The following is a 15,478-nucleotide window of genomic DNA, read 5'->3' as shown; positions in this document are numbered from 1 at the left end:
GTACCAAACTATCGGTACCTGCCTGCACCTGTCCTGGAAAATTACCGTTTCAAGCTGTACTGGGATCGCACTGTTCTGACCGACCTCTCGATCCACCACAACCGCCCAGATATAATGGTTTACGACAAGAGCGACCGCAAAGTCACCATCATCGATGTCGCTATTCCACTGAACCAGAATCTGGAGGAGACCCACGGTCGCAAAATCTGCAAGTACCGACCATTGGCCGTGGAGCTCAAGGAACTGTGGGGGCTAAGGGAGGTCCCAAGAATTGTTCCAGTCGTTCTCTCTGGAACTGGAATTGTCCCGAAGACACTTCTGGAAGCGCTAAAGGTGTTGAATATGGAGAAGGAATTGGCCGGCATCCAAAAGTCGGTCATCCTTAGCACCTGCGCGATTGTCCGACAATTCCTCGGTCAGGACTAAAACAGCACGAGCATGCAGATACGTGCATTCCGCAGAGCCTAGTCCCCCTTTGGCATTCAGAAGCCCGGGGGCAGGTGAAAATTCTGGCTAGGTTCGCCTAGTTAAGAAGTGAGATAAGTCTGTATATAATTAAAGAGTATTTATGAATTAAGATAATTTCAATGTGGTTGTGGGTATCTTTATTTTGCAGATGGAAGAGGCACGTCAAATACCATGTTTCCGTTGCGAGTCTATGGAAAAACAAAAACTATCCCAAGAATGGGAGAATTGGAGAGGCTCTTTGGAATGTTATTTCGAAGCCTATGGAATAAGGGATCAGAAAATGATGAAAGCTAAACTGTTACACCTTGGTGGGGTTGAATTGCAGCGAATATTTCGAAGTTTGCCTGGTCATGATAAGGTGCCATTGGTAGCTGTAGATCCTCGAGTTTACGACATGGCAATCGATCTTCTGAATGGCTTCTTTCAAGCAGGCCGCCAATACGTCATAGAAAGACGGAAGCTTCGCCAGATCAAGCAACAGGAAGGGGAAAAGTTCTCCCATTTCCTTCTAAGACTTCGACAGCAAACTAGAAACTGTGGGTTTGAACAACATTCCAGCGAAGTCAGTGAGATTCTGAAGGAAATATACCTAACAGACGTTGTTGTAGAAAACTGCCGGTCGGATGATTTGAGAAGAAGCATTTTGAAAAAGGATCGTTCTTTAAGCGAGATAGAGGAGATTGCTACGGTTTATGGAAGAGGGGATAAGAGAATATCCCCAAGAAGATCAGAAGAGCGATCTGATTTTTACAATCTCGCTGATAAGAACAAGCCTTCTTGTTTCGCGTGTGGTGAACATGGCCATTTTGCGAAATCTTTCAATTGTCCAGCACGAGGTCGGACATGTCGCCGATGTCGACAGCTAGGGCATTTTGAAAAAACATGTCGCAAACGGAAGATTGACATGAAGGTGATTGCCAATCCCAAAAGAGTTTATAATATGGAAAGGGTTGATCCTGTTACGCCAACGACGGAAAACAATCAGAAGGAGGAAAAAGTGTATTATGCATTCTATGGTGGAAATATGACAAATGTTCTTCCAGGAATGATTGGTGGTGTATCTGTGCAACTTCTAGTTGACTCCGGTGCAGATGCAAATTTGATTAAACCAGAAACATGGGAAATGATGAAAAGAAATCTAGTTCGGGTCAAGAATTCTATAAAAGGTTCCTCTAAAGTCTTGAAAGGTTATGGTAGTAACAAGCCACTTACCATTGTTGGTTCATTTGAAGCTGAGATAATAGTGGGAAAGGCGAAAACGGATGCGGAATTTTTCGTTGTACAAGGTGGACATCGTGACATCCTGAGCAATGATACATCTAAACAGCTTGGCGTCCTTAAGGTTGGTTTCCAATTCGTTTTACTCGGTCTGAGTTTAATTTATATTGATTATGGAGATCCTAATTTGAAATTTCATATCTTTAGGTGGGCCTACATGTAAATGAGATTGACACGAAGAAAAAACCATTTAGCAAGATCAGTGGGGTGCAAGCTGAGATCCATACGAAGCAACATATGAAACCGGTTTTTCAACCATTACGTCGTGTACCAATTCCCATGGAGGAAGCAGTGAACAAGAAGTTGGAGGAACTCTTGGACCGTGACATAATCGAAGTTAAGCAAGGGCCAACTACATGGGTATCACCACTTGTAGTAGTTGGAAAGGCATCAGGTGAGCCACGAATCTGTTTGGATCTGAGACGAGTAAACGAGGCGATTGTACGTGAGCGTTTCCCTATGCCTGTCGTGGAGGAATACTTGGCACGACTTTGTCATGGGAAAGTATGGAGCAAGTTAGACATAAAAGAAGCGTTTCATCAAGTCGAACTTGCCGAAGAGTCGAGAGATATTACTACATTTATAACCAATCGGGGTCTGTTGTTTTCAGAGAATCATGGAAGAGATATTGGCGGTCTGTGACGGTACATATTGGTATCTTGACGATATCATAATCAAGGGGGAAACACAAGATATTCACGATAAAAACCTGAGAAAGGTGTTGGATAGACTTAAAATCAGAGGGGTTGAACTAAATTGGGATAAATGTGTCTTTGGTGTAACAGAGCTAGAGTTCTTGGGTCACCACATATCAGTTGGAGGAATCATGCCATCGCATGCAAAGGTTTCTGCAGTTTTATCATTTCGTCCACCAACGTCGGAATCAGAAATTAGGAGCTTCCTGGGACTGGCAAGTTATTTGACTAAATTTATTCCGAATTTGGCTACGGTTGCGCAACCTTTACGAGAATTGACTAAAAAGGGTCGAAATTCAGCTGGGGAGTGGCTCAAAATAACTCATTCGAAATGATTAAACAAACATTGGCGACACCCTCAATGTTAGGATTTTTTAATCCTTCAGACAGAACAGCTGTAGTGGCTGATGCGAGTCCTACAGGATTAGAAGCTGCATTGATTCAAACTGATTCGCAAGAACAATCTCGAATTATTTCATACGCTTCTAAGTCATTGACTGACACGGAGCGTAGGTATTGCCAAACTGAAAAAGAAGCATTAGCTCTTGTTTGGAGTGTGGAAAGATTCCGAATGTACTTATATGGCAGACAATTTGACTTGATGACCGATTGCAAGGCACTGGAATTTTTGTTCACACCTCGATCCAAACCTTGTGCGCGCATAGAACGATGGGTGCTGCGTTTGCAATCTTTTGATTATCAGATCGTACATATTCCAGGAGACCGAAACATTGCCGATGCACTTTCAAGGTTATCAACGACAAGTGCTGTACCATTCGATCTTAAGGAAGAGGTTTTTATCCGGGAAGTGGTGGAGCATGCTGCTACTGCCTCTGCACTCAAATGGGAAGAAATTGAGGAAGCGAGCACATGATGATGAGTTAAGTGAAGTGGTGCGGATGATTCAAGAAGATGATCACCGAAACTTACCGTTGGCATTCAAAGTACTGGCAAACGAACTTTGTGTGGTGAATGGGGTTCTGATGAGAGTGGATTGCATAATCATACCTACCAAACTTCGGGAAAGAATATTAAGTTTAGCTCATGAAGGACATCCAGGTATGCGACTGATGAAAAGCCATCTGAGGACAAACGTTTGGTGGCCGAATATGGACCAACAAGTAGAAAAGTTCGTGAGGCAATGTAGAGGATGTTCACTGGTGGCAGCGCCGGGTGCTCCTGAACCGATGACTCGGAAAGAACTTCCGAATCAACCGTGGGTAGATATTGCAGCGGATTTTCTTGGTCCGTTGCCAGATGGACAATATCTTCTGGTAGTGATTGACTATTATAGTCGATACATGGAAGTGGTAGAAATGAATTCGATAACAACGGCTGAAACAGTTGCTGAATTGACCATTATATTCAGTCGGTATGGTCTCCCGGTTAGCTTGCGTGTAGACAATGGGCCTCAATTTAATGAAAAATGTGAAGAATTCCGAAGTTTCTGCGATGCAAATGGAATAAAAATCGTCAACACCATTCCATTATGGCCCGCGATGAACGGAGAATTGGAGCGTCAGAATAGATCTCTACTCAAAAGGCTAAGAATCGCACAAGAGCTGGGTAAGGACTGGAGAGATGAAATGCTTCGTTATATGTTAACGTATCATTCCACAAATCATTCAACAACTGGAAAATCTCCCGGAGAACTGATGTTTGGCAGGAAAATCCGCAACAAGCTGCCCCAAGTCCCACTTTCAAAGGTTGAGGATGGTGAAATTCGAGATAGAGATATGATAACGAAAGAAAAGGGGAAGGTTTACGCCGACAACAAGAGAAAAGCCCGTGATAGTGGTATTGATGTTGGTGATAGCGTGTTGGTCAAGAGAACAAAAAGAGATAATAAACTAGACACAACATTCGCTCCTGAAGAGTATGCCGTAGTCAAGAAACATAGTAGCGATACAACAGTTAGATCACGGCTGACTGGCAAAGAGCTTCGAAGAAATGTTGCTCACTTGAAGAAGCTAGAACAACCAGAGAACAAGGACAACGATATCCAGCAATGTAGCAAAAGAATGAGGGTAGAACCGGCACGTCACAAAGATTACATTCCACATTAATTTTGTAAAGTTAAGGGGGGGTTGTAGGGTCCGATCCCTCGGTGAGTCACACCTGAATACACTAACATTACTACCAAGTGCGAAAAAAGAAACACGATGATCGGACAGATAGTAAGTGAGTGTGAAACGGTGCGGTCGTGCTACTGTATCGCGGTGTGAAGTAATTAGTAGTGAATCGTCAAATATAAACTGTGTTAAACGAACGAACGAACTAAACGAAGTGCAATTATTATTTGTCCGAAACAGGGGATCCCAACAATACCATCATAGAAACATTTCTCATATTCAAAAACCTTCACATGCCAAATTTGGCTCCATTTGATTGATTAGTTTTTGAGTTATGCAGAAAGGGCCTGGCCGGGTAAGGGAGTAAAAAGTGCCCCCAAACCAAATCACTAGCTGTATGGCAAATATAGTAAAGGATATTAAATAAGAAATTTTGGTGGTTTATTTGAACCCCTATGTGGTTTGACGTAGGATCTATAGTGAAAAACGTACTTTTCGTTAATTTCACGCCATCCTCAAAAGATCCGAGATAAAAATTTGAAAAAAATACTGAATGTGCATCTTACTACGATGTATCAAAAAAAATTATCAAAAAAAAATTTCATCAAAAATTTTAGTACTAAAAAAAATAATGAAATCTTGAAAATTTTTTTTTTGGGATTTAGAGATTCAGTACTACTCTAATTCATATTTTAATGTGTTTCTACGGCTTTTCTAGATATGTGTGATTTTTTTCAGATTTTTTTCAGTGTTGCGCGGTATCAAAAAATTTTTTTTTTATGTTTCCAAAGAGTGGTTAGGTAAGGGAGTAAAAAGTGCCCCCAAACCAAATCACTAGCTGTATGGCAAATATTGTAAAGGATATTAAATAAGAAATTTTGGCGGTTTATTTGAACCCCTATGTGGTTTGACGTAGGATCTATAGTGACAAACGTACTTTTTCGTGCATTTCACGCCATCCTCAATAGATCCGAGATAAAAATTTGAAAAAAATACTGAATGTGCATCTTACCACGGTGTATCAAGAAAAATTATCAAAAAAATAATTCATCAAAAATTTTAGTATTAAAAAAAAATTATGAAAATTTGAAAATTTTTTTTTGGGATTTAGAGATTCAATACTACTCTAATTCATATTTAAATGTGCTCTTACGGCTTTTCTAGATTGATAAATATCGTCAAGCTGTTTTTTTTTAAATATCTAATAATAAAAATAAAATAATAAAAAAGAAAAATACACAGTACAAAAAAATGTTATAGATTTTCTGGCATTTCGAAATTTTGAAAAAAAATATAACTTTGAGACCACAAATTCGATTTGTTTTTTTATTTTAATCTTTCAATTGAAAACCACGAATACAATAAAATAATCGATTTCAAAAAAATAAAAATAATAATGCAGACGATGAAGAAAATTATTTTGTGTCACACAATGCTCTTAAAAATTCAGGAAAAATTACGCCACATGTAGAAAAAAGACACATACGAACGCATTTAAATAAAAATTTGAGCAGGAGTGGGTCTCAAAGTTATATTTTTTTTTTCAAAATTTCGAAATGCCAGAAAATCTATAACATTTTTTTGTACTGTGTATTTTTTTTCATTTTATTTTTAGTATTAGATATTTGAAAAAAAAAACAGTTTGAAGATATTTATAAATCTAGAAAAGCCGTAAGAGTACATTTGAATATGAATTAGAGTAGTACTGAATCTCTAAATCCAAAAAAAAAATTTTCAAAATTTTAATATTTTTTTAGTACAAAAATTTTTGATGAAATTTTTTTTGATAATTTTTCTTGATACACCATGGTAGGATGTACATTCAGTATTTTTTTCAAATTTTTATCTCAGATCTATTGAGGATGGCGTGAAATAAACGAAAAAGTACGTTTTTCACTATAGATCCTACGTCAAACCACATAGGGGTTCAAATAAACCACCAAAATTTCTTATTTAACATCCTTTACAATATTTGCCATACAGCTAGTGATTTGGTTTGGGGGCACTTTTTACTCCCTTACCTAACCACTCTTTGGAAACATAAAAAAAAAATTTTTTGATACCGCGCAACACTGAAAAAAATCTGAAAAAAATCACACATATCTAGAAAAGCCGTAGAAACACATTAAAATATGAATTAGAGTAGTACTGAATCTCTAAATCCCAAAAAAAAAATTTTCAAGATTTCATTATTTTTTTTAGTACTAAAATTTTTGATGAAATTTTTTTTTGATAATTTTTTTTGATACATCGTAGTAAGATGCACATTCAGTATTTTTTTCAAATTTTTATCTCGGATCTTTTGAGGATGGCGTGAAATTAACGAAAAGTACGTTTTTCACTATAGATCCTACGTCAAACCAGATAGGGGTTCAAATAAACCGCCAAAATTTCTTATTTAATATCCTTTACAATATTTGCCATACGGCTAGTGATTTGGTTTGGGGGCACTTTTTACTTCCTTACCCGGCCAGGCCCTTTGTGTTTCATTTGTATGGTATCCTCCCCTTAGAGAGGAGGGAGGAGTGTCGAACCACCATAGAGACGTTTTTCGATCCATAAAACCTCTATATGCTAAGTTCAATTCCATTTGTTTGATTAGTTCTCGAGTTGTTCAGCACCCTGTGGCAAACCACCATAAAAACATTGATTGCTCCCTAAAATCTCCATATGCCAAATTTTGTTCCATTTGCTTGATTAGTTCTCGAGATATGCAAATATTTATGTTTCATTTCTATGGTAGCCCCCCCTTAGAGAGGTGGGAAGAGTGTTGGGCCTCCTTAGAAATATTTCTTGCCCTCTAAAACCTTCACATGCTAAATTCGGCTTCATTTGTTTGATTAGTTTTCGAGTTAGGCAGAAATTTGTGTTTCATTTGTATGGCAGGCCCCCTCAGAGAGGGAGGAGAAGTGTCGATTCACCATAGAAACTTTTCGTGTCCCCTAAAACATCCATATGCCTGATTGGGTTGTACTTGCTTGATTAATTCTCGAGTAATACAGAAATTTGTGTTTCATTTGTATGGCAGCAAGAGAGGGGGAGAAGTATCTAACCACCATAGAATCATTTATTGCACCCTAAAACCTCCACATGCCAAATTTCGTTTCATTCGTTTGATTAATTCTAGAGTAATGCAGAAATTTGTGTTTCATTTGTATGGCAGCCACCCTTGAGAGAGGGGATAGAGTGTCTGAACACCATAAAACATTTATTGCACCCTAAAACCTCCAGATGCCTAATTTGGTTGCATTTGCTGGATTAATTCTCGAGTAATGTAGAAATTTGTGTTTCATTTTTGTGGCAGCCCCCCTTAGAGAGGGGGTGGAGTGTCTAACCACCATAGAAACATTTATTGCAACCTAAAACCTCCAACCTAATTTGGTTTGACCCTTCGAAACCAGCCGGGTGCTATGATTGATGCTAGGATCGTTAGCAAAATCTCAAGCAGAACTGTCAGTGGGATACCCAATTCATATGAAAACAAAGGGAAAATGTCAGTGGGATACCCAATATGTTGGCTCCTGTCTAGAGATGTGCCATCCGCTCATGAGCTGTTCCGAAGAATCGACTCTTTGAAGTGAGTTGACGCGGAACAGCTCGCAAAAAAAATCAAACAGCTCTTCAGCTCACTTTGATGATGATGAAGGAGAGAAAAGAGCTGTAGAATTGAAGAGAGTGTGTGAGCTGTAAGATTCAAATGAACTGACCGTCTCTCGCTCTTCGTGTTAAGACATCAGTTTAGTTTCATTTGTCCCTCGTCTTTTCAACTGTTATATTCGCGTTGACGGCATTGAGCTTTGTTTACCAGTTTAGGGGGCGCCAAAAATAATAATTGGCTCTCAGGCAGAATGAACACGTTTTTAAAATTCAAATTATTAATGAAAATTAACTTCTGTGTATCAAATGAGTATTCTATTTCAATGAAAAACACTTTGTTTGCAGGCGGTGCTAAAATCTCATAAGATATTTTTTTTTTTGAAGAAAACTTTCTATTGTAATGTGAAGCCTCAGTAAAAATGTCGGAAATGTTGTACTCGCCGAGTCTGTTGTAAATAATAGTCTGGAATACGTGTTTCAAGTAATTAATAATATGATGTAAAAAATTTCATTTGAATTTTAACATTTTCAAACTGGCTTCGTGGCTATCGAGTTTGGGACCCAAATTGAAAGTCGGCACTGACAACTGAGCTGAAGAGCTGTTCACAGCTCATTTAGATGAGCTGATATGATCAGAGCTGTTCATCATGATGAGCTGATTTGCACACCTCTACTCCTGTCAGTTCAATGGGGGTTCTCTAAAGACGTCACCCGGCTGTTCGAAACCAATTTGTATATTGGCTGCGTACGTACTGAGTTATTCAACACTCCGACAATCTAGGAATCAGCACTACAAAACGCACCCCTCAATTACATCAACAAACCGGCTTTCCTCTCAACACTGACAGAATTCCGCCTTCGACCATTGCATTCGTGTGTTGACAAACAAACGGAACTGCAAAGTTGCTTGAAATCATATTTCTCCCCCGAACTATGCTCTAAACTCCTACCCAAATATGAACTCAGATACGCAGATCATAAAGTTAGTGGAAGAAATTTTGGTGAGTTGAATTCCGTGCAGTGGATGCTTGGAACAAGAGCCGGTTGGTGACGCGAAGATGCACCATTTGCTGTTGGTGCTTTTTGTTGCAGGTTGAGAAGACCGACGACTACGACTATGAAGGGCTTGTGGTCAATGAAGCGGAAATCCAGAAGCGAGTTGATGATGGATTCAATAAATTCGCCACTGTTTTTGGTGCAATGTCGCAGGATGCAAAGGAGGGAGCGCTGAGACAGTATTTGATCTACGTGGCCGGAATTAACCACCGAAATAAGGTACACAAGCACATGCAAGTGTTGAACAAACTGGTCGGAATGAACATCGTACAGGCGAGATTGTTGTGCGAGCAGATTATGGGCTCGGAAAAGCTAGTGTTTCAGAATCAGGCATTCTGGATCGAGTGTTTTCAGGTACTGTTTTTGAAATGCAGTATCGAATTTTTACGTTTCAAAACTTTTCCTATTTGTAGGTTGTCCGTAAAATTATCGGCGGCGTCGACTACAAAGGGGTCCGGGAGATCATGAAGTGCTGCAAGGAGAAGGCACTTTCGTTCCCTACCGCCATCAGCTCAAGCATCCTACCACAGATGCTCGAACTGACGGATGTGATTGAGCATATCTTCAATCGGAACGCGTGCCTCCTCCCAGCGTACTTTATTATCAACGAGATACAGAAGGCGGACTATCAGGACACCCACTGGCGCATCGCCAATCTGATTGCGAACTTCATTGAGGAGTTTGTAATCGTTGCGCAAATGCTGTCGATCATTGGCCACTCGTCGATGCTGCCGATCGTTGAGCACTCTGCATATGCGGACAATCTGATCAATCCCTGGAAGCTCGATCCGAACACACTGAAGCTCTCGTTGAGGGGGAATTTACCGTACGAACCGGACCTGTTGCAGCCCCAGACGAAACTGTTGAGATTTGTGCTCGAGCAGCCGTATTCTAGGGATATGGTTTGTTCAATGTTGAATCTACAGAAACAGCACAAACAAAAATGTGTTGCCCTGGAAGAACAGTTAGTTTGGTTGGTTATTTGCGCAATGGAGTGCTCGGAGAAGGAACCAGCTCACTCTACAGACGGAGAAGACAGCATTTCCAGCCACACGCAGTGGGTGTGGTTGCAACGGGAAAAACTTACCAGGTCCGAACTTATTGAGGTAAGACAGATTAATAGCTCTTTCTCAAAATTAAGGGTAGTGGTGCATGGCCGTTCTTAGTTCGTGGATTGATTTGTCTGGTTAATTCCGATAACGAACGAGTATATCTCCGGGAGCATTCAAAGAAACTCAATCACGAATTTTCTACCCATCTTAAAATTATATGACATTCTCTATCCAGAGAAGGAACCTCTTCCGGTTCCAGATTATAATAATCCTTTCTGTACCCATCAAATGGCTCCCACTTGCATCTGGATTCATCTGTTGAAACGCGCCCAATCTGAGCACTACAACATCAATCGACCAATCCCAATGGCGCTGAAATTACATCACGAGTTCCTCCAGCATCTTGTCATGCCCAACAATAATGCAACACTATGCATGGGAACCGATTATCGCATTGCCCTTCTGTGCAATGCTTATTCAACGAATCAGGATTACTTTTCTCGTCCGATGGCAGCTCTTATCGAGACGATATTGGGAAATCCCAAGAACCAATCCGGAACCGGTGGCAACCAGCAGCTGCCCACTATTCCGCTGTCGATGTGTGTGCTGGACAGCTTGACGATCCACAGTAAAATGTCTTTGATTCATAGCATAGTAACTCATATGATAAAACAGGCGCAGAACAAAAGTACCATTCCGAATGCGAACAACATGGCACCGGCGCTGGTTGAAACCTACTCGCGATTGCTGGTTTACACAGAGATTGAGTCCCTGGGAATAAAAGGATTTCTGAGTGAGATAAGATTGAACATTCTCGCATCTTCTATCAGTGTATAACGTTTTAACATCTTCATTTTCAGGTCAACTACTGCCTCAAGTTTTCAAGTCCCACGCTTGGGGTATCCTGTATACTCTACTGGAAATGTTCTCATATCGGATGCACCATATACAGCCACATTATCGGGTTCAGTTGCTTTCCCATCTGCACTCGCTGGCATCCGTTCCGCACACCAATCAAATGCAGCTACATTCCTGGTACTTTTCAACTCGACTTCAGCTTACTGTTCAAACATTTATAGTAATCAACTTCCAGCGTGGAATCCACCGCCCTTCGTCTCATCACTGGACTCGGTTCGGTGGAGGTACAGGCACAGCTCTCGCGTTATGTCAACGAGCCAAAAACTCCGGGCAATATCGTGTCAGCCGAAAGTGAGGAACTAAATCGGGCACTCATTCTGACGTTGGCACGTTCCATGCAAATCACCGGCACCGGGAACGATCCCCAATCGAGCACGTGGTGCAAAGATCTGCTGGCAAGCATCATGCAAAACACTCCCCACTCGTGGTCTCAGCATACCCTGCAGTGCTTTCCTCCGGTGCTGAATGATTTCTTCGTGCAGCACAACATTCCGAAGGAGAACAAACAGCTGCTGAAAAAGTCCGTCGACGAAGAGTACCGCAACTGGGCGTCGATGTCCAACGAGAACGATATCATCGGGCACTTTGGGACGGCCGGAACACCGCCTCTGTTTCTCTGTCTGCTGTTCAAGATGATTGTGGAGACGGACTCCATCAGTCCGGTGGCTTACAAGTGAGTGGATTTGAATACGTTATACTTTTCATTAGTTTGTTCTTGTATGAAATTTTATTTATATTTTGATAGCTCGGAGCTTTTGCATATTCTTTTCAGTTCAGGAAGTAATTCAATAATTCGCGTCTGATTTGAAATGTGATTCACGAGAGGTTTGTTTCTTCGCTACTCAACAAATTCAAATTGCTATAAAAACATCATAGATAACAAAAAAACAATTTATTAATGTTATTTACATTGTTTGTTCCGAAAATTGAACAATATGTAGAAAAGTACTTTTAAATTATTTTACGGTGATCAAACTTGCTAGCATTATGTATTTGCCTTTCCAATGTGATATTATACCCATTATTTTCATTGATTATTTGGTTAAGATTCGTTTCCAAATAACACGTCCCACAGTGCGTTGAGCCGCAGACACAAATAAATTGTAATGTTTTTTCGAATGTCCAATGCCCCCATAGTTGTTTATTATGCCCAAAAATATAAAAACAAGTATAGGTAAGCTACATAAAGCATCACAACCACTGAAAAAAGCAGCTGAACAGCTTCCGAGGATATTGTTGCATGCGAAGTTTTTGTGAAAAGGTCTGGCCGGGTAAGGGAGTAAAAAGTGCTCCCAAACCAAATCACCAGCTGTATGGAAAATATTGTTTAGGGTACTAAATAAAACATTTTGGCATTTGGATATTAAATAAGAAATTTTGACGGTTTATTTGAACCCCTATGTGGTTTGACAATAGGATCTACAGCGAAAAACGTACTTTTTCGTTTATTTCACGCCATCCCCAAAAGCTTCGAGATAAAAATTTGAAAAAAATACTGAATGTGCATCTTACTACGGTGTATCAAGAAAAAATTTAGTACCCAAAAAAATAATGAAATTTTGAAAAAAAATTTTTTGGGGTTTAGAGATTCAGTACTACTTTGATTCATATTTAAATGTGTTTCTACGGCTTTTTTAGACATGTGTGATTTTTTTCAGTGTTGCACGGTACAAATTTTTTTTGTATATTTCCAAAGAGTCTGGCTGGGTAAGGGAGTGAAAAGTCTCCAAAACCAAATCACCAGCTGTGTTGAAAATATTGTATATGGTACTAAATAAAACATTTTAGCAGTATATATACACGGTGCACCCGTGGCCGAGTGGTTAGCGTCTCACATTATCATGCCGGGTGTTCAGGTTCGATTCCCGTTCTGGCCGGGGGATTTTTTCGTCAAAGAAATTTCCTTCGACTTGCACTGTGGTCACGCGTATTCTAGAGCTTGCCCCTCGGAATACATTCAAGGCGTGTTATTTGGCTTAAGAAATCTCAAGTGAGTATTAATAAATGACGCTAGTTAATGCGTACGTTGAGACGGCAAAAGTTCCACAGGGAACGTTAACGCCATTCAAGAATGCAGTATATATATTTGAGTTCTTATATGGTACACCATAGGATCTATGGTGAAAAATGCACCTTTTGGTTTTTTTCACGCCATTCTCAATAGTTTTGAGACAAAAATATGAAAAAAATACTGAAAGTACTCCTTACTTAAGTGTATCGATCAATATTTTCAAACAGTTTTTTCATCAGAAAGTCAAACACTAAAAAAATTTAAATTAATTTTTATTTTTTTTTTAAATTAAATCTTTTTTTTTTATTTTGAGATTCAGTACTACTCTAGTTTTATTCAAATTTCTTCCTACGTCTATTTTAGGTATAGGTGATTTTTTTCAGAATTTTTAGAGTGTTTTTCGCGGTACAAAAGAAATTATATATATTTTCAGGCATTTCGAATTATAAAAAAAAAAATACTCTGAGACCCAATTTTACTCTAATTTTTATTTAAATGCGTGCGTATGTGTTGTTTTTTCCACATGTAGCGTAATTTTTCCTTGAATTTTAAAGAGGATTGCGCGAATAAAAAATTGTTTTTTTTTGGATTTTGGTCATTTTTAATTTATTTTACTACCCCATTACTGCTCTAATATTTTTTAAATTATGTTTTGTCATGTGTCTAAATTTTGTCGGTATATTTAGATCATTGTTTTTCCGTGTCTTAAAATATATGATATGATTTTTACATTGGATTTAGATGGTTTACCAAATTCACAGGAGTCAGCAGTACGATAGTTTTTTGTACTGCGTATTTAATTTTTTTTATTATTTTATTTTTTTATTTGATGAGAAAATAGTTTGAAGATATTTATCGATACATCATAGTAAGATGTACATTCAGTATTTTTTTCATATTTTTGTCTCAAAGCTATTGAAAATGGCGTGAAAAAAACGAAAAGGTGCATTTTTCACCATAGATCCAATGTCATATCAAAATCATATCTCAATATTTCTTTAGTACTTCATTTTTTTTATGATTTTTTTTTCAAATTTTTATCTCGAAACTTTTGAGGATGGCGTGAAATAAACGAAAAAGCACATTTTTCACTAAAGATCCTATGTTAAACCACATAGGGGTTCAAATAAACCGCCAAAATTTCTTATTTAATATTCTATGCAATATTTGCCATACAGCTGGTGATTTGGTTTGGGGGCACTTTCTTCTTCTTCTTTTTGGCCTTAAGAGGGTTTAAACTTTTCAGTACAGTCGCCTCTAAAGGGGCGCTTTTTACTCCCTTACCCGGCCAGACCCTTTCAAATGAATTTCAATTCGTTGCTAAAGGCCGCATTCCATATATTCAACTTTTTTTTATCCCATTTATTTATTTTAAGGCTCATTAGCATTTTAGCTGTAACAGAACCGAATTTTAATCGTGTACATGTCACATGGTTATCATATATCTATAATTAGCACATTACACAGTTGCCATTCGCAAGTATTCCTTCTATACCGTTACATATGGTACATTCACACAGTAGCCATTTAGGCGTAAGAGTATTCTTTCTGTTCTTCCATTATCCAGTTGGACCACCGGACAGCGGAGACAGCTGAATGATCATTGTTGAGTTATTTATAGAACAGCAGTCCGATGTGTCTTGCAGAGCAGAGCAGTTGTATGGATGAATCGATCTTATTTCGACCGTGGATCAATCTCCATCGCTGATGATTGTTGCGTGGACGTAGCTATTCTGTAACAACACAAAGATGGTCAATGAGGGTCCTGAGTTTTGAACTCACGATCGATCGCTTACTAAGCGAACGCGCAACCAATGTGGCTACGGAGACCCCCTATATATTCAACTTACTACATGCTAGAAATAAATGGCAAACAACAATAGATATGATACCTGCGCTTTTTTTTCACCTCAGCCACTACACAATAGTGTGCGAACACTCACTGTTCCAATATATTTGTTCTAATGTTTTTGTTTTTATGATCAAATATTTTGATGTTCCATTATTGTTGTGAATTATGGTAATCGTCAATAAATGACGTAATTGCCCCAACATTGTCGTACATGTGCTACACACGCCGCAACGATCCGCAGGTCATTGCATAATGGTCCAGGTGATGCATTTAAGTGGAAATTAGCATTTAAAGCTCGACAGTTATTCCCTAGACAAAAACTGTCTTGGACAAACTTGTTACACATAATAGAGCGCTCATTTTCATGTTATTAAATATAGGGTGACCATAATTGTCGATGAAATAAAAGATCTAACTTTCGTATCTTTATAGATAGAGTTAAACATAGTTCGACAATATTGTAGTCCCAGTTATTGAAA

The 15,478-nt window shown here is 38.9% G+C and overlaps 1 protein-coding gene across 1 annotated transcript in view; it reads left to right on the top strand.

Annotated features, from left to right (window-relative positions):
- Positions 1-8,944: 8,944 nt before the first annotated feature.
- Positions 8,945-15,478, top strand: part of LOC129768277 (mediator of RNA polymerase II transcription subunit 23) — a 21,104-nt gene continuing 14,570 nt past the window's right edge. Inside the window, 5 exon segments of the mRNA XM_055769802.1 lie at positions 8,945-9,111; positions 9,203-9,520; positions 9,580-11,011; positions 11,079-11,253; positions 11,312-11,809. Of these exon segments, the coding sequence (XP_055625777.1) occupies positions 9,067-9,111; positions 9,203-9,520; positions 9,580-11,011; positions 11,079-11,253; positions 11,312-11,809 (2,468 nt within the window). The 5' untranslated portion in view covers positions 8,945-9,066.

This window comes from Toxorhynchites rutilus, chromosome 2 (genome assembly GCF_029784135.1).
Source record: "Toxorhynchites rutilus septentrionalis strain SRP chromosome 2, ASM2978413v1, whole genome shotgun sequence".
NCBI lineage: Eukaryota > Metazoa > Arthropoda > Insecta > Diptera > Culicidae > Toxorhynchites > Toxorhynchites rutilus.
This window is presented reverse-complemented; position numbering and strand designations above follow the sequence as displayed.